We start from the raw sequence: 24,077 nt of genomic DNA, 5'->3' as shown, positions 1-24,077 counted from the left end.
CAAAGGAGAGGGCGGGAGAAAAAGAAATGTTACTCAATAGCAAGAATGGATCAAACAAGAGGGTTTGATAGTTATAGTGTATTATTTGCCACACATCCACTTTAATCATTTTTCCTAGGTATTTCCCTCAACCTCCATCCTTAAATCCTATTGTATGAGCCCTGTATTACGTGTTCAAATGAGTCAGATTCTGGTTTACACATCTGGTTACAAGCACCGCGTGTGTGTCCATTCGCAGCCTGGCATGAATTTTAAACAGCTGCACGTTTCCCTTGCCCTTAAGAGCGAAGCATTACATTCACAGGACTGTACATCTGGGTTGGTGCACAGCACCTTGGTCTTTCAGAAGGCCCTATGGAACCTGGCTAAGAGTCAACTCTCATGCAGCGATGAGATGTATTATAATAGTGGCATTTCTGTCTGGGAATGCAACACTCAACTTGGAGCCACAAGTATTTGCCAGTTATATTACAAGATGAGAAATTCTTGGGAATCTGCCTGAGCTCAAGACAATAGCACTTTGTGCAGTGTTTTCAGGGTGTAAAGTGCTAGCTACACAGTGACTGAGCCTCACCCTGGGAGGTGGACAAGAAGTTATATTTCTGTACATAGTAGAGAAAACTAGAAGAATTTAAATGGTTTATGGGGCCACAGAGAACATACTGGAGATCTCGGATCAGAACTTCCTGGCTCCCAGTTCCACATGCTCCTGCTATTTTGTACATGGTCTCAGAATCTTGCCCTTATCCCTTTATTACCCTCTAGGCTGTCACACATTAGCACACATTAGCACTAATGCATATTACACCAATGAGCTGCCTTGGGAAATCCAGGCTCCTATGCTAGATTTCCATACACCATGCAGATAGCAACAATTCTAACTAAGGTAGGCAAGAAAACCTGCTGGGTTTTTGTTGTTTGTTTCCTGACCAGGACGATGACCATACGTCTTCCAAGCTGCAGGGGCGCACCGCAAAGGCCTCCCTTACCTAGTGATGACTCTGAAGCAGACGAGGACCTATTCACGCTGAAGGCCATATCTGAGTCACTGTCATACTGTGAGCCTCCAGGGGATCCTGAGGGAGAGACAGTTCCAGGACTGGACTGGACAGTGCCTGCAAGTACAACAGAGTTCAGTCAGTTACTGAATGGACCTCCCAAGCATCATCAGTGCTAAATAACCTGAACAGCAGCATCTCTGCTTCCCTATGTACTATGCGGTAGATCACGCTTTGTAAAGAAATAAACTCAGTTTCTGAGTTCAGGGTTATTACTTAGCAATTCTAACTTTATTTTTTTAAAAGATGAACCTCTGTCTTGGCCCAGAGTGTGCTGGACATGCTGCTGAGGACAGTGCTTGTTCCCAGTTCATTCAGCCTGTCTGCTACCCACCTGATCTGACTAGGAACACCTGTCTGAGACAGGAGGCTGCGATTATCTCCCTATTTACTTTAATATGAACATCTTTTCAAGCAAAGACAACTAAGCAGCCAGTGGCTGGTTGCCTGACATGAACCTATGTCTGCAAAGGCAGCCAGCCTCATCAACTGGGGAGTTGAGAAGAAAATCTTTAAAGCTACATCCAACACAGTTTAAAGAGCTACAGCTCTGAGATTTTTAAATGGAAGGTGCTTTAGGATAATAATCAAAATGCAGTCCAATACATGGAGTGACTGGGATGTGTTATTTCCACTTAAGTTTAAAATAATTAGTCTGCTTAGGGCAACAAGGGATATTGCTGTTCAGCTAGGAACATTTTGCATCATGTCAATGGAAGAAAAGCTTGAGAATTCTCCATCAGATACTGTAGAGAATTGAATTAACCGTGTCCTGATAATGACTCACTTGAGGTCTTGTGCAACTTTGACTATTCTGTGCTTCTAAGCTGAATATTTACAGGCCAAATTGTGTGCTCACAGATCATTCCCAGTGAAGCTACCAGAAGCTGCATGCACATATATATCTGAGGGTGGGTGAAACTGAGCACTTGGGTTACTAAAAATGCATATAAACATTTTTTACCAAGGTAATATTTACTTACTTGATTCTCTTTAGGTACAAGCTAGTATAACTCAGAAATAACAAATGAAATCATGGTGACGTATTAGGCTATGTCTACACTGCACTCTTAGCCTGCGTGATTGATACCTGGTTCTGTGTGACTCGCACTCAGATTCGCCTAACCATAATATGAGCATCCTCACTCAAAGCCTTACCCCGTTACTGTGTCCAAACTATTTCTTCACTGGCTCGTGTGTATTTAGGGGCTTATCTCAGGGTGCTTTGTGCTGAGATGCTCTAGGATTCTTTCCCAGTCAACTGGATCAATTGCAGGAGAACCTGTCTGTCTCACAAAGGGAACTGTGGGAAGGGTCTTGGAGGACTATCAGCACTCAAGTGATCTAGCCTCAAACTGTACTGCAAAGTGGGTGGGTTCAAGCCCAAACTAAAATACAGCTTGGGCTTTAACCCACCCCACAGCCTTGCAAGCAAGCATGGGTTCAAAACATAAACAAACATGTGCTTCAAGATGTTATGTCTGGATGGTGGGGGTGGGCAAAAACACATGTAGGAGCACAGGCTAAGACTACAGTGTAGACGTACCCTTAGACACCTGCTCTAGCTGGAGAATAAGCAGCAGTAGTCATTTTTTTCTGCTCCATGCATCCAAACTGAAACTGCCACTTAAAGTTCCAGCTCAAGAAACACTGTTGCTGTTGATGACCCAGGGCACACAGAAGAAACAGCAGAGCTAGATATGCAGAGGAAAGAGTAAGTTTGCAGTGCTGACAGTTAGAAAGAGCCTCAATTTAACTGAGCGAATTGCTTCTAGATGGAGCAGAAAGATGTGACCTCCAAAGCACTCTTTCCTTTCTAAAGAGCACAGCTGTATTCTACAGCAATGGTCTAAAGTGTGGCATCTGATAATGAGTTACTGCAGTGTTTGGGGAAATACCATCTAACAGTGTGATATAGATTAAAACCACTGTTGATTTATAAAAATAATCTGTGCTAGTGAGTTCGGAGTTTAATACCCTTCGGCAGGGCTAGTGGGTTCATAAGGATTCTCGTGTGAAAAGTATTAAAATACAAAACAGCTTAGCATTAGCCCATGTAAAACCATAAGTCTCATCCAATGACCTTACATGTGAAGGATATACCTATGTTATTTCTTTCCATTTATAAATACAAGCACCCATTTTATTACATGCTTGATAGAGCTGACCACCCTCACTAGGGACCAGATCATGAACTGCTTATTCACAGTGGTGCTCGCCTCCTCACAGGAGCATTGCTATTGAAGCCAATGTCACCAGTGCGAATGAGAGGCTCACAATCTGGTGAAATTTCACAAGACACATGCCCCTTCACATTACTTTTAGGCTGCACTTACCTAATATTTTGAGCTGGTTGATTACACCATGAATTGTGAAAAACACCCAGAGAGACTGTGAGGTGTCCACGCACATAAGCATCCCTCGGCTGACTCCGTTCATCCCATGGTGCACTTCTCCATTTGGCAAGACCATCAAGCTGAGGATGTCGCCACTGCTGAAGACTGGGAATGCTCGGTAAACCACCCAGTACTCCTTGCGGTCCAAGAGAAAGTCCGGATCCGCTGGGAGCTCATTTGTCCGTAAAGTACCTGGATCACAAGAAGTGATGCCAAACGAAAGGGCCCCATGATATGGCAACCCTAGGAGTCCTATTTCCACAAAGAGGCTTTCACCAATGTGCAAAGGCCGGTCAGAAAACACCAAAGTCCTATTGCTTTCTTGCCAATTGGTGCACGCCACCATGCGGTCCTGAGAAAAGGTAACATCAGGCCCGCGGGTGGGGTGGAAATGCAGATCCGTATCCAGAAAGGCAGGCACACCCTGGGCACGCTGCCGCCTGTTTGGGCAACAGGGGATTGTGTGGTTATCCATCGAAAGCCCCGGCACCCGACTCAAATTTAGATTAGCAATTTTGGCCACCACTTGGTTGTTCTCCAGTTCATTGTTATTGAAGTTGGCGGAATCGTGACTGCTCTGAGGAAGGCAAGTGCTCAATCGTGCACTGAGGTGGGCGGAGGTCATGGTCTCTGCAAACATGCTATCTGTGAGACAATTATGAGAACAAGTTGCATTAGATTCAAGTACCTCCCCCCACCCCCAACCTCCCCAACAGGTCAGCTATATTTAGCTCTCCTGCAGACCTCTGCCCACTGACCATCAGTGAGAAAGTGAATGGTGTTCAGCCACTGATTTTTGATGGGAGTATGTTAGAGAAACTTATCTGCAACCACCATCAATGATGGAAATCAGATGTCAGCTGCATGGCTGCATCCCTGGGTATCTAAAGAGTAGCAAGTGCTATAAATTTTATTCATTGAAGTGAAAAGTGCTTATACCAGTAAAAACAGGGTGAAACACAGTGAACTAGACAAGCGGTTGCGATCAGGGAGGGGTATAAAGGCTTGAAACCATTCCATACAATATCATTCTCCAGTTCTATCTGCTTTAATGAGAAATGTCCCAATACCCTGCCCCCCCATCCCAAACTCCCCCCCGCCACCCTGTATTCACAGAAGGGTGATGGGAAAGGTAATGCAAGCATAATATATTAATTTTACAGTCCATTTCATAACTATGAAAGATACATGTGAACGCAGACAAATTACACACAAAAAAGTATTTTTTTAAAAAAAGAAACATGTTCGCTTTAAGGAAGAGGTCACTGTGCTTTGAAACACATGAGCAAGTCACAGGCTCAGTCAGAAGACCACTTCCCATTTGCTACTGTCTCATCAAGAGACTGACTATAACAGATGTTTATGACCCAGAAACATTAAGACCGAGATAATGTTCAAAGTTGATATTGTGCGTTGATTCCTGTCAAGAGCTGGTCATGAAAACTACATCTAATATATATATATATATATATATTTAAAACAGGAGGAAATTATTTTGATTTTAAAAAAGTCCTCTTACAAAGCAGGGAGAAATCACAGAAGCTCAAGTCTCACAAATCAAATGTGCACTTCAGCCATACGCAACTCCCTGCTGCCTGTGTATTTACTTCTTAGGCAATTATATTAAAACCCAGACTAAATCCAACGCATAAGGCATCAAGACAGAGTGAGCAAACCATGATTCAATTCATTCTCAAAGATGGAAAAGCATCAGCATCATCCGTGCTGTCTGCTACTTATGGGAGAAGATCTATTGGATTTTTACCAAAGAAGGCAAACACACGAGCCAGTTCAGTGGTTGGAAAGGACAGGATGCCTCGGCTTAGATGCATGATTTCTTTGAGTGGCCAAGCAGCAAAGCCTCAAGCGTAATCTTAATGGCTGGACCAGCTACTTCCAGAAAGGACAGGGAATCTGGCGATAAGTAGAGCTCAGATACAGGATGAAGGACACTTCAGAGCTTCATGATACCAACACTGAAGGATGCATTCTATGTAGGGGCTACAGTGCTGCTATATTTGGGCTACATTCCCAGCTTTCCCCATTCCTGCAGTTTTAGAATGGAAATCCAGTCAGACTGGCATGCCTAATTAACAGACCAAAAGAGCCAAACTAAAGAAACACCAGAGGGGTAGCCGTGTTAGTCTGGATCTGTAAAAAATGTCTGACTAAGTGAGTATTCACCCACGAAAGCTTATCTCCAATACGTTTGTTAGTCTATAAGGTGCCACAGGACTCTGTTGCTTTTTAAAGAAACACCGTAGCATGTAAACCAAGCCGACAAGACTGGAATAAAGAAACTTCTCACAATTGTCCCTTTGGCATCTGAAACCTTCATTTACTGTCTGTGCGTGTTCAGAGAGGCCTTAAAGAGGGGTTTTTTATAATGGGAAGAATTGAGGAGGAGAAAAACGCTTAAACCCAAAGCAAATCCCTCTGTCCAGTCCCTCTCTGCGACATTTCCCAATGTGCAGAGACAAATGAGCAGAAGGGACAGACTAATTCAGACAACTTGGCAGTGAAGTCACAATACTGTGCATAGGCCGTCATAGGCTTTTGTCATATTAATAAATAGTCATGAATTAGAAATTCCACGCTGCATTCTACAGCACCTTTAGTCTGAGGATCTCAAAACATTGCACTTAACCTCCAAGCCCCCAAAAGGTAGTTATTCCTATTTTACAAAGGAGGAAACTGAGGCACAGAAATTAAGGGCCTGAATTTCACAGGTGCTGATCAGCCCCTGCTCCAAATGAAACTCAGTTTCCCCACCATCACCTAGTGAGTTAGGGCGAGAACTGAGAACGCTGCTTAGTGGCCTGTCTTTCTAAGATCTGGAATGTCTACAGCTCCCATCGACTTCAAGGGGATTTGTGGGGCACTTGGCATTTTGAAGATCAGGCCAGAGGAGTCCCGATTCCCGGTCCTTTGTTCTGTCCACTACACCACTGCAGGATCGAACTGGTGAACAAAACATACTATGACAAGAGTAAAGGGTTTTGTTTTTCTAACTAGAACTAGAACTACCGCTGACAATTTAAAAAGCAACACGGACAATGAGAAAAAAAAACAACCTGTCAGTGGTTAAATAGATTTGTTGTCCAATAGAATATTAGAGAGCTACAGTGGATAGTAGCTACAATAAAGGGATAACTGAATAATAATGCTGAACATGTTTCAGGCAATCAGAGCACGCAGTAGCACTGTGTAAAGTGCTGTTTATAGTTTAGCATTATTTGCTGTAATATAGCAGGTACCATATCAAAAAGGATCTCGGTCATCGCTGAATATCTGATGGACTAATCACTTTGGCCAAATCTAAAATATTTGATCTGGTGCCCATTTGATACATCAGAGGCACCTTCTTAGAAAAAATAAAAGCTGTGGATATTCGGATTAAATCAGCTGATCAGTAGGGAAGGGGTTTGTGGGGGGGAAAGAGGTTGTATGTAGATTTTAACTGAACTTCAGTTTTGGTGCGTGCTAGTTTTGAAATACGACACCAAAATTCACTTGAATCTTGAATGTCTTTTTCAAAAAACCCACCAATGTTACATGCATCACTTCTATGGAGCTTCATTTAAGAGTCTGCTTAAAACAACCAAATCCTCTTTTGCAATTGCATCCACTGAAAGTGACAAAACTCAAAAGCCTCCCTTTCAAACCAAATCTGAAGTCACTGATGAACTCAGTGACTTGGTTAAGGTCAGCTTTTTGGTACCACATGTCAGGGTGAGATATAATACGCTATTGCAGATAGCCCAGCAGCACCTGGGAAACATGCAAGTTTTACATTAATGTTCTTAGAACACTTAACTGGCAGATTACATCACTGCAGTACCACCAGGCCCAGTGCCTTGTAAATGTATGGTAATGGCCTTGTTTATACGAGCAAAGATAAGTCAGCTCCAGCTTGCAAGCACAGTCTGTTGAGCTGTAAATCTAGGTAGACTGACTGAGCCAAAAGTTATATCACCTGTAATACAGGAGGACAAAAGGCTATGTCAAGAGAAACACGACCTTAAATCTCTTGTCTAAATAGAAGAGTTTAGTGGGGGGGGAGGGATGAGGGAGGGAAGGGACCCAAAGCTTAGAAAAGGTTTCCAAACTCTTAGAAAGAAAATGACGACACTGCTGTCCCCTGGCTGATAAGCGTGGAAGCTGGCCTCTCTTGTGTTTAGGTGCTGTGATTTCTAAAAAACCCTTTGATAGCACTGGAATGTAACGTGAGAGGCTCTAAGTGGCCCTGATAGGAGATAAAATATATAAACTGCAGCCTCAGACACAGGGGCTGGGGAAGGGGAATAGGACACGCTTGGAGGATGAGTCATAGCATTTCACTGGGCCACTACAATTGGGTATCTGAAACAGGAACAGAGGAAGCCTGATTCAATTGACTTTGTCTCTTCAGTCACTGATGTACCCTGCTCCAAAGCAGAATCCTATTTCACTCCAGTGCAACATAACCAAGCACACTTAAAATAAATATTTTTGTTTTCCTGGCCTAGTGTAATCAAGAGAAACCCGCTAGTGAGATGTGCTGCAAGACACAATGAGCAAATAAACGGAAGGGATCATAAAAATTTTACTAGGACCCTGTATGGATGAATATTGAGTACAAAGCAGTCATGGACTGGCTAAGAACCAGAATTGTGACTGTAAAGAGAAGTTAAAAATCAAATTTCTAAAGGAAATGCAAGCTTGAAAATAAATGTTTAAAGGAGTCGAAGGAAAGATGAATAAAACTATGCGTGTTTTACTTGACTAGAGGTTGACTGTTTACTAAGGAACATGATCACCATCAATATACATTTGTAAAGGCCTATACTCCACAGAGGAAATGCAGTTTAGCATGGCACAAAGAATGATTACAACACAGCCAGATGCAAGGTGAGACACGTAGGAACAAAGAATGTGGGGGACACTGATAAGATGGGGGCTGTATTCTAGAAAGCAGAGAATCTGAAAAGGACTTAGGGGTCATGGCAGATAACCAACTGAACATGAGCTCCCAGTGCATTGCATCTGTGGGAATTCTGTGTCCAGTTCTGATGTTCATACTTAAAAAAAAAAGGATTTAAAAATTGGAAATGTTTCAGAAAAGAGCTACAAGAATGATTTGAGGTCTGAAAAACACGCCTTATCGCAAGAGACTAAAGAAGTTTAATATATACAAGTGAAGGTGTAGAGGTGACTTGATTACATTCTACAAGTACCTACATGAGGAAGGGATTTTTGATTGTAGCGAATGCTCATCTAACAGAAGAAGGAACAAGAAGATAAAGTGGTTGGAAGCTGAAGCTAGACTAAAAATAAAACAATGCATCTTAACCATCAGGTTAATTAACCATAGGAACAACTTACCTAGAGATGTAGTGAATTATCTCAAGTCTTTAACTAGAGACTGGGTGTCTTTCTAAAAGATAAGCTAAAGCTCAAACAAAAGTTACGGGCTTGCTGCAGAAATTATAGGGTAGGGTTCTTTGCCCTGTGTTAGGCAGGAGGTGAGACTATGTGGTCACAATGGTCACTTCTGACCTTAAAATCTGTGAACTCTATGGATGATGAGATTAAACTACCAAAATGGAAATTGAGGCTGGATATCGGGGGGAAAAGAAATTAAGGAATAAGCAGTGACATCTATTAGATTGCGGAAGAGCTTCTCAAGAGAAGCACTGGACACGCCATTACTCGAGAGGTTTAGAACCAGAGTGGACAGAGCACTTGAAAATATACCTTAGGGAGCTACATTACACTGGCAAGGGGATGGACTGTATAGGATTCATGAGAGCTTTCCAATCACTAACTTTTAAGAATCAGGGAGCTCCCTGGATCCCTGCTGCTGGCAATACTGAAATGTTCACGGTGCCAGTCACGAATTGTTCATGCTTAAGCCTGTTTTTAGGAACATCAGGTAAGATGTGCCATGTTTGCTTCCTCTATGAAGATGCAGCTGGCTTTACAGAAAGCATGACCCATAGGAGCAAGCCAACGCAGAGAAAGTACACTCACCTAGTATTTGCACTTCATGGGTAATTCCATAGACATCTATCAGCCCCCAGAGAGGCCCCGAGACCTTAATGCCACAGTGAAACAATATTGGCTCCTCATCATTAATACTATAGAAGACTCTCCCATGGCGGTCGACCCAGAATCCTAGGATATTGTCCCTCAGTGCGAACCTCTCTGGCAAAGCTTTAGCCCAGAATCCAGGTCGAGTCACCAAGTCGGGGCAGGCATACTTTGGTATGTCATCAGAGCTCATCTGTGATGGATCGTGGATGGTGAAGCCAAAGCGAAGTGCCCCGCTCCACCCATGGTGCACAGCCACCAGCTTGAGCCGCACCTTCTCATAGAGGTGGATGGGCCGGTTGGTGAAAGTGACCCCATTGCAGAAGCTATTCCTCCGGGTGGCCTTGCGGGAGTGGGCATCCAGACGGACGTTCTTGCCCTTGGCTTGGGAGTGGAAACGCGGGGGCTCTGCAATGGTGAGGACAGAACGCCTTCCATGGCTGCTGTTGGGCAACGTGTAGTAAGGTCTGCTGGACACAGAGCGAGCCTGGTGACTTGTGTCTGCAAAAGGAAACAATAACGGCATGGTTAGGCACATTTAGCCTGAGTAACCCGCATTTGTTCAGTTTGTGAAACTAGGTGAGTGGCTTTACGCTCACATTAAAATGGAGCATTGCATGCTGGGGGATTTGTAGTTCCTGGGTTTAAAATGCTGCACTCCTAGCTGCACCTGGCTCTACTTTCTGCAAGTTAAGTGTCCAACTTTATGCAAATTTAATGCAAATCTGACTCCTGGCAACCTGCGATTTGAGCAAATTTGGTTTTACACCTTTGGAAGCTTAAAAAAATAACATTCTCATATTCCTACTAGATTTGCCCTATTCCATTTGGAAAACAGCAGGACCTTTGGCTGAGTGTCTAACCGAGTGCCAATTAACACACAGCCAGCCCCTCAGCTGATCTGCACTGCCTTAAGGAATAATGTTTGTTAGGCTCAGGGCTCGTGGGGGGGGTGCACAAAGTATTGATTTCCATGGGACACTCACGCACACAGTTTCTTAGAAGCGGAGTTGTACCTTTTGAAAAACAAACCAAGGTATTTAGAATCTGGAGCATCACATCAGCCTAGCGTTTTTCGAAAACGTTAAAAGCTCTGCTTGAAACCATATCTAGATTCAGACCTCAGATGCCACTGGCACATAAAGGAGCCAAAGTGTCTTTCACAGAACAACAAAACAATCATGAGACATTGTATTGATGCCGCACCTCCCCCATTTGAAAATCTCTAAGTGCTTTACGAGCAATAATTGTTCTTGTTAGCCTCATAGAACCCCCATGTGGTAAGGAAGTATCATCATCCACATTTTACAGATAGGTGAATGGAGGCCCAGAGTTTGCGGGCTTGATTCTGCACCATTTTAGTCCCTGGGAATTTTGACATTGATTTCAATGAGAGCCTGTTCAGGTACTAAGTGCAGATTACACAGTGAGTCCGGGACAGAGATGGGAATAGAACATAAATTTTGCTTCCAGTCTTGAGCCTCAACTGCAAGATTTGGGGGGCAGGGCTTGTCTTTTTGTTCTGCATTTGTACAGCACCTAGCACAGTGGGATCCTGGTCCATGACTGGGCTCCTGGGTGTTACCACAATACCAATAAATAGGGTGACCAGACAGCAATTGTGAAAAATTGGGACGGGGGTGGAGGGTAATAGGAAAGAAAGTAAGAAAAAGACCCCAAAATTGGGACTGTCCCTATAAAACCGGGACATCTGGTCACTCTACCAATAAAGAATAAAGAAGAACAACAGAAAAGCTAACTACAGGATCATCTGTTCTTCCCATCTCCCCCTCCTTTTGGTTCTGGTTGTAAATGTAACCAATATTTCATACACCTTTTTAAAAGATACAAAATCAGACACAAAAAGGAAATTGAAGGAAAAATTTCTGAATGTTCGGTGCCAGCTATATTAAATATAAAACCTACAAACACATTGATTTTGAAATATTTTGCCATATGTGACTTTTTTTTTTTTAATTGGACTTTCCCTCAAGCTGTTTCCTCCCTGGGCGTAAGCTATGGCTTCTCCTGGTGTCAGGAAGGGTGTCATGGGAAGCACTCGCTAATGGATTCCTTTGTTTTCAAGAGAACATCAGATGATACTAAAAACTCAATTTGGAAGAGCTGGCAGGAGATCTGCAATCATGACACCTTTTTGCAAGTGAAAATATAATGGGCACTGCCATGACAGCCCCGTACTTTCACTCGCTTTTTGAACAAACCCGTGCTCTATACAACAACAGCTTGATAGTCCAGGGAAGCAAAAGGCTTGGATGGAAGAAAAAGGACAAGAGCGAATATCAGAAAACAGGATTACAGCTCATGAGGAATCAATTCAGCTCCTGCCATTTCCATGAAGAGAGTCCTAAATATTAAAGATCAGAGGCCCAGAACCAACAGATAAACAGAGTGGTTTCTGGTTATTGTGTTTTCTTCAGTGGGGTACTGCACGTGGCAACTGCTGCACTATAAACAATGCCTGTCAAATCCCCTGTGCTCCAATTACTACAAACCTGTGAATTTACTGGACTGGACACACACTCAGGTGTTCTGGCAAGATGTTTCCCATTGAAGTCAATAGGAGTTTTTCCATTAGCATCCGTGTGACTAGGATGAGGTCCTCAAGTGAGATCAAGAGTAAAAAATGCAACACATACTGTTTTAAATCCATTTGATATGTGTGTGCACCTTGCCCCCCTGGCTGCAATCTGTTATCAGTTATGCCCATTGGTGTACAGAGGATAAACCTGTCACAGTGCCACGCTTAAAACAGGCTGAGTTCTTGGCTTGCGCATAGGACGTACCAAATTCTTTAATCCCCTATGAAGTCAGATGCTGTAATACATACTCAGACAATGCTCCATGGGGAATTTTGTGTAAGGACAGCAGCTCAGTCCCTTGAGGATTTTAAGTTGCACTCACCAATGAAGAATTTTGTTTCATTCCTCCTTAAAAGCCCAGATACAGAAGACAGCTGCTTCTGGCACTGATCCAACTGTTGTAACGTGGGTGGCGCTCCATGCGTGCAGAGCCAAATGTTCTAAACAAACTATTTTGCTGCAGAGAGAATGTGATTTTGGTTCCTTCAGCAAAGTGAGGGACACTGATACAAACATGCACAGACCAGCAGCTAGCGTGTAAAAATGCAGCTACCAACGGCGGTCAGATAACTTTAACATTCTTACTAAGAAGCTGGAGTTGGACATTTACCAACTTCAAAATGTGTCTTGGAGCAACAATGCAATCAATCAGCCTCAACAGGTACCACCCCACCTTGAGCTTGGCAAAAACATTTTCAAAACTAATGTTAAATATAGTCTTTAATCCTCTGATCTGTATTTTCCAAATGATTGAAAATAAAATCCAGGAGGGAAACCGTATACTGCCCTCAATTTAGGTTTACTTTGGTAGGGAGTGGGAAGGAGAGCTTTTGTTCACCTACTCCTTTCTAGCATCACAAAAATCCACAGGTTTTTGCAAAAACTTTAACATCAGCTTTCCTACTCCACAGAGTTGGTGAACAAAGGAAACACTCATAGAAACTGAGAACTAGAACAGCATTTTTATAAGTGAGTTATCTTACAGTATTTTCTCCACATGTACTTATCACAGAACTTTCAAAAGCAGCAACAGAATGAAAGGGGAGGGTCAGTTATGTCAGTGCAAAGGATGGAAAAGCAATTACAAATCCCCCCACTTCAAACACTTCTCTCATTCCATCCGGCCATAGGCCATAGGCTAGGGTTTTATTTTTTGTTTTAAGTTGTTTTTTAAAAACAGGAAAGCACATTGTGACCACACAATAGGAAACTCTCCAGAGGAAATGAATGGATAATTTATTTAAAATGCCATTCTCTCCTAACATGAACACCTGTTGGTTCCATTTTGAATAAAACTCCATTTACCCCGAGAGCCAGAAAAGGCATTGCTCACACAGTATTGCTCATTTTTTGTTGCTTTTTCTCAGTTTATTGCTTGTATTACTTCTCTAAAACATACGCCACCCTTGCCTCCTCTTTCTATACCTGACATCAAGAAACATCGAGCTGGTGGAAAACTATCCGCATTTGCAATTACATTATAGTCCTATTGCAGCTTTCACATTTTAATTCTAGAATAAAAGCCTTAGAGTAAATAACAAGGCTTGCTTACAGCACTTGGCCTAGCACCTGGAAGAATGAGGTTGAGTTTCCTGCACCACCAGAGACCTCCCATGTGACCTGGAGCAAGTCCCTTTTTAGTCTCTGTGCCTCAGTTCCCGATCTGCAAAGTTGGGATAATAGCATCTTCCTATCTGTTGTGAGAATGAATAAAGACTGTGAGGTACTCAGTGCACTCAGGTACCATCGTAATGGTACATTCTTAAATATACACATATGTTCTTAAAACAGATTAAGGTATGCAAAAGGCCCACAAAACCCAATCTGTACCCTCTCTGCATTATAAAGCTTGCCATTCTCTTTCTTCTCAGTTGAACTAATCAACATCATGACACTTACAACATTAGTCTCTTAAACACTCTGAAGGTTTTACAGTAGTACAGAGGGCTTCAGGGAACATGGAAATAAACTAGGCAAATCAAAGCAAACTGAAATTAAGAAAAAATAATTTGTAGGTAGACATTTCTCACTGAAAATACACAGCAATAAATGGTATCTGACTTTAATTCAGTATTTCCATGAACCTATTCTGCAGAGCTACATAAACTGGGCTAAAGCAAAATTAAACTTCTCTAACAGAGACCCACGTACTCTACAGCAAGTCAATATGTACTCATACCACATCTAAAACCTCAGCCTATTTTCAAAAGTCTAGTAAATGTATTTCTTAAGTTATATTGACCTTTAGGGAGGTATTATAATCAAGACACATTTTGTATTTCAAACACACAGTGCGGACAGACAGGGCAATTTCCATATATTTCTCATAGTTTTAAGCTGAAAAATAAAACTCTTCTAGCTCATTTATGCACAACACTGGGGATTCTAGCGGACCACAACCACACCTTCACCACCACTCGTATTGTTGTATTGTTCTATGAAAAGCTGCTGCTGTCCATTATACAAACCAAAGGTGATGGCTGGCCTGATGATTTGCTGCTGTTCTGAAGCCCTGAGGCCCGATTCTCCCTTCACTTATAGGACATCTGAAGTAATTCCATTGAAATCACTAAAGTGAGCAAGAAGAGAATCAGGTCCTGGAAATCAAAGTTAACCTTAGACTTGCTGGGTACCAGTTACTGAGAATAACCAAGGTCATGCTTTAACGCTGAGGTGGAATGAAATCAGAGGTGCTGTGTAAGGCACTACTCCTATATTATTATTATTTGTATTGCCGGAGCACCTAGGAGCCTCAGTCATGGACCAGGACTCCCTTGTGCTAGGCGCTGTACGAACACAGAACACAAAGATGGTCCTTGCCCCAGAGAGGTTAGCTTGGGAAAGTCCAAAGCATGCACCTTTGACTGGGTAACTGCAAGACAAAGCAGAATAGCGATCAAAAGCAGGTTCTTATTGCTGGTGGCATACCCACAGAAGTGAGCACAGCACACACCACAGGAGAAAAGGGAATGGATGGATTATTAACAATGCCCAGCCTGGTAAGTGGTGCTAAAGGGGCTAATAGCTCATTGTGACAGTGAAGTTTGGCCTTCCCATTGTGCTCAGAGAATGAATGCTGAGTATGAAGTGCAGTATGAAACGTGTCCGTTACTACTTACTACACCAGGAACATGCCTATCGCCACCACCTTATCTTTACGGGCACAGCTTTATCAAATGGGTTTATCAGAAACGTTAGAACTTTTTCCTTTCACAGTAAACTGTTAGGCAAATGCTGCCACAGCCCTATTTAATAATAAAGGAGGTTTTCAAAGAGCATGGCACAATATGTTACGGTGGCCTCTTATTAGGATCCCGCACAAACCCCAACAGACGGGAAGGTTGTGACAATACAATAATGTTTAGTGCTCCCCTTAAAAGTTAACTAGATTATAGAAACTCTCCTTTCGCCCCAGATGGCTAAATCCTGCCATGATTTATTTTTGCGGTCCAATGAAAACATAGCAACCCGGCAATGCCTGCTACCATAGAATATTCACCAACAAAGGACATGTGATGCTGCTGTACGTACATGCATTTTGTAACTTACGTTAGGATGGAAGGGAAGCTTTCTATTGTTGTTTATTTCATGTCTGCTTAGAACATTCTAATAAAATGCAGTAGAACTTCATTTAAATATTTATTAAATCTTGATTATATAATCTTTTGAGACCAAGGAATACAATCTGCACTAATTTTTTCTTAGTGCACTGCTTCGATGTTTAAAATAAAGGGAACATGACAGCAGCCTCTGAGGAAGTGTTAATTTCACATATTTAACACATGGTTAAGTCAAATTTTTGCAACTTCAGTTCCCAAAGTTAGGTCCCTAAATCTATGTTTAGGGACCTAAATGAGTGTGGCTTTATTTCTAGAGGTGCTAAGGAGCTGCAGCTCCTTAATAATATCAACTACCATTGAGGGTGTTCAACATCTCTGGAAAAAAATCGGGCCACTTTTAATTGGGTAAAATTGGTCTAAACAGTGATTTTGCATTGGTAACGCTGGCCATAGAATACTAAAAGAAAGAAAAGAATAGGGAAAAAAATAAAAAAGCTACAAGTTCATGGTTAGATGCAAACTGACATATGCCTGTATGGACTCCTCACAGCAATATCATTATAACTGAAGTTTTGAATTTGTAAGTTATTTTGGAAGTGTAGGAGCTAGAACTGTATATAACTTGGTCATTGGAGAGCAGAGGGTCATGTGAATGATTTCCTCACTTTCAATTCATGTGGGTTTGCATCACCTGAATTTCACATGATTTCTTCTAAAAAACAAAGACATGATTTGTTTGAAGAGTCTGCTAGCCATTCTACCGACCTAGGACAAGTTTCCCATTAGTAACAAAAACTACAACCCGAACAATCGAGGGAATGTTGAGTGGTTTTGGAAACAATCTGTGCAGCTCTTGCAAATAAATATATATGCGAGGAGACAAAGTGACCTCTTTAAGGGATGCTTCTGCATTCATAATGGAACCCAGAAAATGTGAAATTTTTGCTATGGGACTGAACTTCTTTATGAAATTTTAAGAAATGGGGGATGAAGTCATCTACCATAGCACAAAGGTTATGAAAATTTGTACGATTGTGTTGAAATTCTTATTTCACACTCACACATACACCCTTACTGGCTATGCGTCACTGCAAAAAAGGTGTATTTTTACAATGAGATAGCTATCCTAGTGGGGACAATGAACTATAGTTTTTACCTTAATGTAACTAGTCAAGGTAAATCCCAGCTGGGCAATACAGGGTTCACCACAACAAGCAATATCAAGGCAAAAACTGCCTGTGCTTTGTCTTCATTGGGATTTTACATTGAGATGGTTAATTTGAGTTCTCTCTCTCACCGTAAAAACATACCCTTTTTGGGCAGTGAACACATAAAGCCATGTCTACACTACCACTTATGTCGGCAACACTTATGTCACTCGGGGTGTGAAAAAACCCACATCCCTGAGCGACATAAGTTTGGCTGGCATAAGTGGTAGTGTACACAGCGCCACGTCGGCAGGAGAGCTTCTCCACTGACATAGCTACCGCTGCTTGTTGAGGTGGTTTTATTATGCTGACGGGGGAGTTCTCGCCCGTTGGCATAGAGCGGCTACATGCATTGGTACAGCTGTGCCACTGTAAGCTCGCTAGTGTAGACACGGCTACATGCATTGGTACAGCTGTGCCACTGTAAGCTCGCTAGTGTAGACACGGCCTTACTTCAAGTCAAAGGCCAACAACGAATTTTTCTTGGTCTTCCAAATGTTTCTCCTCTTTGCAAAGAAGGCTATTTGCTAACGGCAACGTTTGCAAAACTACTTCTGAAGAATACCACCAATTAAGAATATTTCTGCAGTTTCTCTTGAGACTTGCTATTTTTCCACACCAGTCTAGTCTCCTATCTCCAGATGTGTCCTCAAGTAACAAACTTGCACATGGCGGTTCCTCTAAAATTAAAACAATTTCTCTGCATGAGGGGCTCACACAAACGCACAGTTCAGCTGCATCATTAAAAAAACAGTACACAAAAGAATGGATGCCTTGAAAGGAAAATAATCCCAGGCCTAAGTTATCATGGTTAACTGAACATTCCTTGGTCACAAGGGCATCAGCAGCTGAAAGACAGAAAATGATGAATAAAGGGCGGATATTCCAAGGGTGAAAAACAGCCATAGCAAAGAAGTCTTTCATGAACTACAGATGATCATACAGTATCACAAGGCATTTAGGACAACCAGTCTACCTCCAAATTCACAGTGTGGCAGAAACCTATTTCAAGATTCCAGTGCTGTGATGCTTTACGTAAATAGTCCTGCTTTTGAGGGAAGAGAGGGGAGGAGGAGGACAGTCCTTCTCTCTTCTTTGTACATGGCAACTGACCTTGTAGCCCCTGACCCACCATCCTGAATGGAGCTAGAGTGGCACCAACCAGAAGTGGCTTCTTCATCATCAACATAGGCTCCATCAACCTGGACTGTGTAGCCTGCTGTATCACGAAATATCACCAACTCCCTCTATGCTCCCCAGGAACAGAAGGCTGCCATGGTTGTTGCTGAACACCATATAAAGCTGACATTATGCAGTTCCCTTGCATGAGAGATTATTCAGAAATTAAACAAACACAACTATAGATGAACTCTGCATTAAAATGCTCACTGGACCAATCTCTTGTCTTGATGTCAATGCATGGTTGCATATTTTTAGGGTTATTTTCATCCTCCCAGTTTGAAAACCTGCACAAACACCTTCAAATTGTTCCAAAAATAATCAGAGCCTTGTATAATTTGGGATAATGTTGACAGGTATAATCATTTCTTTATTCTTCAGAGCCTTTGTTTTTCTGTTGCTCTCTTAGATCTGAGCACCCCTTTGTCTTCATGCATAACCAGCAGAATACATTGGATAGTTTTCCTCTGCTTCTGCCCCAGTCCCCACAATCAACTCTGAGCTCAATATGTTTTGCCCCTAACCCCAGCAACTCTTCAAGATAATTTTTTTTAATGCAACAACTTTGGTTTTGTCACCTGAAAGTGAAATATAATTTAAACTCAAAGCAGCTGATGGGTATTTTCCTGGTCCTGAAGCTGATGAGAAAATTCTTCACTCGTCAAACTTTTGTTATCGCTTTGCATAGCTGAGGTAACCAAAAAAATGTGCTCAGCTGTTAAGAAAAGAATGTGAGCCAGCATAGAATTTTGAGGTGGAGGCTGGATTTCCAAAATATGGGACAGACTATGAGGGAAGGCAGTATCGTCTCGGAACAGGGCACAGGACTGAGAACCAGAAGGAGTGAGTTCTACTCCTGCTTCCGTGACTTCACCTACCCTTGCCTCCTGTTTCCCCTCCCACCTTTTGTCTGTTCTGACTGAAAGCTCTTTGGGGCAGACACTACCTCTCCCTATGTGTTTGCACAGTGCCTCGCTGAATGGGGCCTCAAGGTGCTACTGTAATATAAATAAGCACAAATTGAACTCAGTGGAAACATGGAAAAACTCACCCACTCAGTCTGGTCAATGAATACATTTTAGTAGCAAATTCTTGGAATCAATGAGGCAGAGAGAGAGATGGAGAAAAGGCAGGGTACACGGGATAATGCCTTCTTGAGTCTCTTTGTGTGCAAGCGATGAAAGCAGCTGCATGATAGATGGAAGCCTTGGAAAGTGCTCAGTTTGTCATCATCTGTCACATTTTGTTGACACCTACGTCCATTGGCTCGTGTTGTTTCAGAAGGCCGTGCTCACGAACTCATGAACTAGAATGCTTTGAAAGATGGCCTGTCTGCCGGGTTTTGAAAGTAATGAAATAAGGGATGCAAAAATGGATGAAAGTGAAACCTTTGGCTATGGGCTAAAGAAAAACATCTTAACAATAGTCAGGCAGCTAATCTTACTATAAATAAATCTGGTCAGCAATTTTGGACTATGTGCTCATTAATATGCTGTATATACAAGGCATATTAGTTTTCATACAAGGCCAGCATAGCAAACCTATGCATCACTAAGTTTCTTAGTTGATGTGATATAGAAAAGAAGTCATCATGTATGTTTTTAACTAAAAAAAAAACAAGGACAACGGTTTAAGTTCACACTAATTTAGGGAGAGGGTTGGGGTTTTTTCCTGTTGTAGTCACTCTTCCTAAACTTGGAGTCAAAGAGGCAGTTTTTGGTAGTGATCAAAGGTTTGAACTGTGCAAAACTGGAATAAATTGCTATTGTTTCTTTTATCAGTTCCATGCACTAGTCCCAGTGGCTGCTGGGATAGAAAGTTAACAGTCAGGGATAAACATTCAGGACACTGAATAAATTCTAACTATTAATACTCAGGTTCTCAGTCAGTCACTTAACTATATTAACAATTGTCATAATTGCAGTATTTTTCACAGATTTAAAAATTACTTTCCTCCTTGCCATTTGTAGCCATCCCTTAGTTCTGGCTTATAAACATTCCTTTCCTTCTAGAGCAAATAAGCTAAGTTGTAGGGTTGTTGGTACCAATACTGTCAACTGATTATTTCTCAAACCAATGCTTTATGTTTTGATTTATTTAAAAAAATAAAAATCACACTGAAGTATTTGGTCTGAAAGAGCAAATAGTTACACTGATTTCGCAGAGAGAATAAAGGTAGGAACACACAATTCTGATGAACTCATTAACATTTAAATAGTCTGTTCTCTTGCCCTTTTGCCTCAAGAGTAACTCCCATTACTCCCTACTAGAGCCTTGTTTTCTAGCAAAGCACCTTTATTCTTACCAACTGTACTAAGTTATGTGCACTGGGCACTTATAACTCATGATCATGTCATTCCAATGTGAATGGGTTTTAATGCAATTGGAGAATGAAATGCATTCCCTATTAATATCCTCACAGCAGCAGTTTTAACTTTGTTCCATCATTGAGATGCAGGGGCCCACGGAAAGAGTGCTGTAGCTTGCACACCATTCCAATGAGTCTACTGGTACATCGCTTCCAGCACAGGCAGGAATAGGAACAGGGAAAGAATTTTGTTGTCCATCAGACACAGGAAATCCAACCCATCCCCTACAGACACAAACCGTCACTACACTGCACCCGGAGAATAGCTAGTAAAACAAAGAAAAGACTTAAAAAATAAGAGTTGTAATTCAGCATGGGTTGCGTTTCTATTGTTCTATGGAAACTCTATAAAACTCAGTGCCCACAATGAATTCATATTGCTATACAATTTTTCTTAATTCCTTTTCCACCCCCAAAAAGCATATTTGGACAAAGCCCAATTCATGAGACACACTCAGGAGCCACACTGTCAAATTCCTGCATGGATCTGTGTATGCACCATATGATTTTATGGTGGAACTGTACTGTGTTCGTCTAAGTTTGGTTGTAAGATCCTTGAGACAAGAATAGCCCTAACTTCATTGTCTTCTGCGCACTCAGTAAAAAGCAACAGAGCTTTCAATATTAGCTGCTAAACTGCTGAGAGATTGAGATTGGTTTGTGAAGGTAGAAAAAAAGACACAAATGAAAAGCAAGAGCATTCGACTCCAAAGTGACATTACAAGAGCTGAACAGAGTGCACTCCACTCCATTTGTGCTTTAAACTCCTCCAAGAAAGTGCTACACTGAATGGAAGGACCTGGCTATTTGTCTTTGCCTTTGTTAAATTTGCTGCAGAAGCTTCACTCTTCACAGTGGTTCTAGCTTCTTTCTACTAATTACAACTGCTGTGTAGTCAGAGACCATGAAAGAATCCAGTCCCTTTTTTTTTTTTTTTTTTAAAGCTATAGTACTATTTCAGTCCAAACAACTAGGCTGGATAACCAGATAAGCATCATACTTCACAATGCAAGGCTTTTGATATGTCTTTAGAGAGCCACAAAACCCACAGTAGAAGGGGAAATGAGGCCTCTAGGAAGATGTTCCTTCCAGAGGCCTGGCTCCCAACATGGTATAGGATTTTAAAACTTAGTTCTTTTATATTTACACAGTCTAAACAGTGTTTTGGCAAAGACAGGGGAAAATGCTTTGGGAGGAACACACAGTGGAGGAAGCTAAATAAAGCTGTGACCAGGTCTTCAATCATCTTATTCTTTATGTATACAAAGGCTACGATCCCACTAAATTTTTCAGAAACAATATGTAAGGAATCTGGGAGGCGGGGGTAAAGAGACATGAATAACTGTTAATAGTTAAATTAATGGGAAAAAATACAGCTTTCCTATTTGCCGGGTTACCTTGTGGATTACAAAGAGTTCTTTTCCCGTAAAAGATTTAAGGATAAAGGGATTTTGGAGGTGGGGACACAATTGAATCATCAACAGCTGCAGTGCAACTGATTCAGAACTGACAACCTCTATGTGCGGGAAGGGCAGGGGAAGATGGATCAATCAATCAAGACTACTAGAGTGTGTGTTGTGTAAGTATACAAGCACATGGCTGAGGCAGAGAGAGGCCAGGCATGTGAACTACATCAGCAGCACAATTTAATTTGAAATGTACTACGCTGTCAACAGGGCAGACAACGATTGAGTCTGCCTTGAACAGCAGTGGAAGCCACGGGGCTAAATCCACACACTGTTTGGAAAAATTTATCCTAAACAGTCACAATCTGTGGGGTTGTACAAACTGGGACCCCATCAATTTTAACGGGCCAGCACCAGAACCAATCCAATTCCTGCTCCTTCACTTTGGTCCAAAATAACCCATGTCGCTTGAGCCTCTAGGTAAACCAAAAGGCCTATTTACTTACTGTTGTGGAAGGAGGAACTTAATGGGGGCCAAGTTTTGTGGGCGAGATTTGTTGGGGGCTGCAAGCAGTTTAGCTACTGGTTTATGTTTTTTGTCTCTCTCTCTCTCTCTCAAAAGCGTATTAGCTGGCTCCTTTATGTTTTTATGAATAGTAATTCAAAGTAATAAATACTTTATAGCAAGGTGAGGGGAGGGAAAACCACCATTTAAACTTAAAATCAGACTCTTTGTTGTCAGAACACAAGTATGGATAAAATTTCAGGCACAAATAGTGCATTCCTTGAAGAAAGCGGTCTGCAGTAAGAATAGGTAGAGGGATATACCAACTAGAGAATGGAGTGCCGTACCTTGTTTGAACAATGTACGTTTTAAGTCAACAACTTAAAAATGTCTTACCAGAAAGGCACAAGCTGTTATCTCTCAAAGTACAGATCCTTCTTTCTTATTAAATTCCTGTTTTAATGTAAGACAGCCCACTTCTTAGTATTTATGCAATCAGAGACCATATAAACCTCCAATGAAGTAATAAAAACAAATGTCTGAAAACCCCAGCTTCTACACCAGGGGTCGGCAACGTTCGGCACTCGGTAAGCACCCTGGCGGGCCGGGCCAGTTTTATTTACCTGCTGACGCTGCAGGTTCGGCCAGTGGGGGCCACGATCGGCCGAACCTGCAGCGTCAGCAGATAAATAAAACTGGCCCGGGCGAGCGATGTGCTGGCCGCGGCTTCTTGCCGCTCCCATTGGCCCGGGGCCGCGATCGGCCGAACCTGCCGCGTCAGCAGGTAAATAAAACTGGCCCGGCCTGCCAGGGTGCTTACCCTGGCGAGCCGCGTGCCGAACGTTGCCGACCCCTGTTCTACACCAATTGATGGGCTCAAACTTTAATACAAAGTCAATTATTTGCCTTGTTTAGATTTTCTTGGGAAAAATAAATCTACAAATCACATGTAGAAAATAGGAGATTTTGGGGGTTTGTTTTTTGCACTGAGCAGGATTTTATTACCAGACAAGATTTTTAATTGTTCACAGCTTAGAGTCTCTTGTGATTGCAGCTACAATAAAATATAGACCAAGGGATGAACACCCTATGTGTTTCTGCCTGTTTGAAACAAGTAGCACCAAATGTCTTTCATTCCAATTTTGTGATGCTGGCATTCTCCACCAGAGAAGCATGCATGTGGGAGCAGAAGGATAGACAGGAAGCAGCATATGCTGACAAGGAGATGCTGAACATATAGAAGAACTGAATTGAACAAAAAGAGCCTGTGATGAGGGGTCTTCCCCCACATACCCTTTCAAATTATTATTATTTTTAATTTAAGGGTTGTGTGTAACAGATGAGCAGTTTAGCAGCAGTGACAAAGCTCTGCTCAGTTGGTCATTTCTAGCAGTCTCCTGGCTTTGACAGAATTAAGGTGGGGAGATTGACTTTCCCTGACCTTCTCCAATGTGTTAGGCACAGACAGGTTTTCTCCACTAGCAGGCATGCATCTCTTTCCTGTCTACCCATTTCTTCTTCTACATTAAGCCCATTTACTATTTCCCTGTTGGCAGTTGAAGAGAATTACACTTAATGTATCTAATAACTTTTTAAAATCTACATTGCAACAGCCAACATCCACACTCAAACACCCCTTTTTAGCAGGAAAGGGATTTATTTGCTGTGATTGGCTAATTACTTTTTAAAAAAATCATCTGGCAGTTCATACTCCACGGAGAGTTC

The 24,077-nt window shown here is 42.0% G+C and overlaps 1 protein-coding gene across 1 annotated transcript in view; it reads right to left on the bottom strand.

Moving 5' to 3' along the window:
• NEURL1B (neuralized E3 ubiquitin protein ligase 1B) overlaps positions 1 to 24,077 on the bottom strand; it is a 50,907-nt gene that overhangs the window by 5,183 nt on the left and 21,647 nt on the right. The window contains exons 2-4 of the mRNA XM_054037381.1: positions 9,467 to 10,027; positions 3,395 to 4,099; positions 990 to 1,115 (exon numbers count right to left, since the gene is read on the bottom strand). Of these exons, the coding sequence (XP_053893356.1) occupies positions 990 to 1,115; positions 3,395 to 4,099; positions 9,467 to 10,027 (1,392 nt within the window). The remainder of the gene's footprint in view (positions 1 to 989; positions 1,116 to 3,394; positions 4,100 to 9,466; positions 10,028 to 24,077) is intronic.

The sequence above is a fragment of the Malaclemys terrapin genome, chromosome 8 (genome assembly GCF_027887155.1).
Source record: "Malaclemys terrapin pileata isolate rMalTer1 chromosome 8, rMalTer1.hap1, whole genome shotgun sequence".
In the NCBI taxonomy this organism is placed as follows: domain Eukaryota; kingdom Metazoa; phylum Chordata; order Testudines; family Emydidae; genus Malaclemys; species Malaclemys terrapin.
This window is presented reverse-complemented; position numbering and strand designations above follow the sequence as displayed.